The following is a 2,022-nucleotide window of genomic DNA, read 5'->3' on the forward strand; positions in this document are numbered from 1 at the left end:
GCTACCCTGCAGAAGTTATTCTACAACATTGAGAAGGATGAAATCTTACCAGAGTATTTTATGAAGCCAACATCACTTTGATACCACAACCAGAAAAGGATGCAACAAAGAAGGAAAACTACAGACCAGTATCACTTATGAATATAGATGCAAAAATTCTCAAAAAAATATCCCAGCCTACCAAATCTAGGTGCTTATTAAGAAAATAATCCGAGCTGCCATCTTGCGTCCCCGCGTGTGTGCGCCTAAACTCAGCTGGTCTTCCTGAGACCCTCTGAGCGCCAACCCTAGTTCCCCGCACGGCCCCTTTTACGCTCCGACAAGATGAAAGAAACTATCATGAATCAAGAGAAACTCGCCAAACTGCAGGCACAAGTGCGCATTGGTGGGAAAGGAACTGCTCGCAGAAAGAAGAAGGTGGTTCATAGAACAGCTACCGCAGATGATAAAAAACTTCAGTTCTCCTTAAAGAAATTAGGAGTAAACAATATCTCTGGTATTAAAGAGGTGAATATGTTTACAAACCAAGGAACAGTGATCCACTTTAACAACCCTAAAGTTCAGGCATCTCTGGCAGCAAACACTTTCACCATTATGGGCCATGCTGAGACAAAGCAGCTGACAGAAATGCTACCCAGCATCTTAAACCAGCTTGGTGCAGACAGTCTGACTAGTTTAAGGAGACTGGCTGAAGCTCTGCCCAAACAATCTGTGGATGGAAAAGCACCACTTGCTACTGGAGAGGATGATGATGATGAAGTTCCAGATCTTGTGGAGAATTTTGATGAGGCTTCCAAGAATGAGGCAAACTGAATTGAGTCAACTTCTGAAGAAGATAAAACTTGAAGAAGTTATTGGGAGCTGCTATTTTATATTATGACTGCTTTTTAAAATTGTTTTGTTTATGGATCTGATAAAATCTAGATCTCTAATATTTTTAAGCCCAAGCCCTCTGGACACTGCAGCTCTTTTCAGTTTTTGCTTATACACAATTCATTCTTTGCAGCTAATTAAGCTGAAGAAGCCTGGGAATAAAGTTTGAAACAAAGATTAATAAAATTCTTTGCGTAGTAAAAAAAAAAAAAAAAAAAAAGAAAATAATCCATCATGACCAAGTGGGCTTCATCCCAGAGATGCAGGGATGGTTCAACATACATAAATCTATAAATGTAATTAACCACATAAACAGAAGCAAAAACAAAGACCATATGATCCTTTCAATATATGCAGAAAAAGCAACACCCTTTTTATGATAGGAACATTTAACAAAATAGGCATAGAAGGGGATTACCTAAAAATGATACAAGCCATATATGACAGACTCAAACCAACATCATACTGAATGGGGAAAAATTCAAAGCATTCCCACTTAGAACCAAAACCAGTCAAGCTTGCCAACTATCTCCACTTCTACTCAACATAGTACTGGAAGTTCTGGCTATAGCAATCATATATTAGAATGGAATGAAAGGCATCCAAATGGGCGCAGAAGAGACCAAACTCTTTGCTGATGATATGATATTATATATAGAAAATCCCAAGGATTCCACCAACAGATTCCTGGAATTGATAAATGAATTTAGTAAAGTCTCAGGATATGAAATCAATACACACAAACCATAGGCAATCATGTACAACAATAACAGTCAAATTGAGAACCAAATCAAAAACTCAATACTCTTCACAATAGCAACAAAGAAAATAAAGTACCTAGAAAGATACTTAACTAAGAAGGTAAAAGACCTCTACAGAGAGAACTATGAATCACTGAAGAAAAAACTAGCAGAGGATGTAAACAAATGGATATCCATATCATGCTCATGTGTTTGCAGAATCAAAATTTTCAAAATGTCTATGCTACCTAAAGTGATCTACAGATTCAATTCAATATCTATTAAAGTACCAACATAATTTTTCACAGATATAAAAAAATAATTTTATGCTTTGTATGGAACCAGAGAAGACCCAATATAGCAAAAGAAATTCTAGGCAATAAAAAATAAAATGAGAGGTATCAATTCG

General features: G+C 36.7%; 1 protein-coding gene across 1 annotated transcript; it reads left to right on the forward strand.

Moving 5' to 3' along the window:
- Positions 1–213: 213 nt before the first annotated feature.
- LOC105856793 (transcription factor BTF3) lies at positions 214–1,101 on the forward strand. The gene has a single exon (XM_012738658.2). The coding sequence runs from the start codon at positions 325–327 to the stop codon at positions 811–813; it is 489 nt and encodes a 162-aa protein (XP_012594112.2). The 5' UTR covers positions 214–324; the 3' UTR covers positions 814–1,101.
- Positions 1,102–2,022: the final 921 nt, after the last annotated feature.

The sequence above is a fragment of the Microcebus murinus genome, chromosome X, assembly GCF_040939455.1.
Source record: "Microcebus murinus isolate Inina chromosome X, M.murinus_Inina_mat1.0, whole genome shotgun sequence".
Classification (NCBI taxonomy): Eukaryota; Metazoa; Chordata; class Mammalia; order Primates; family Cheirogaleidae; genus Microcebus; species Microcebus murinus.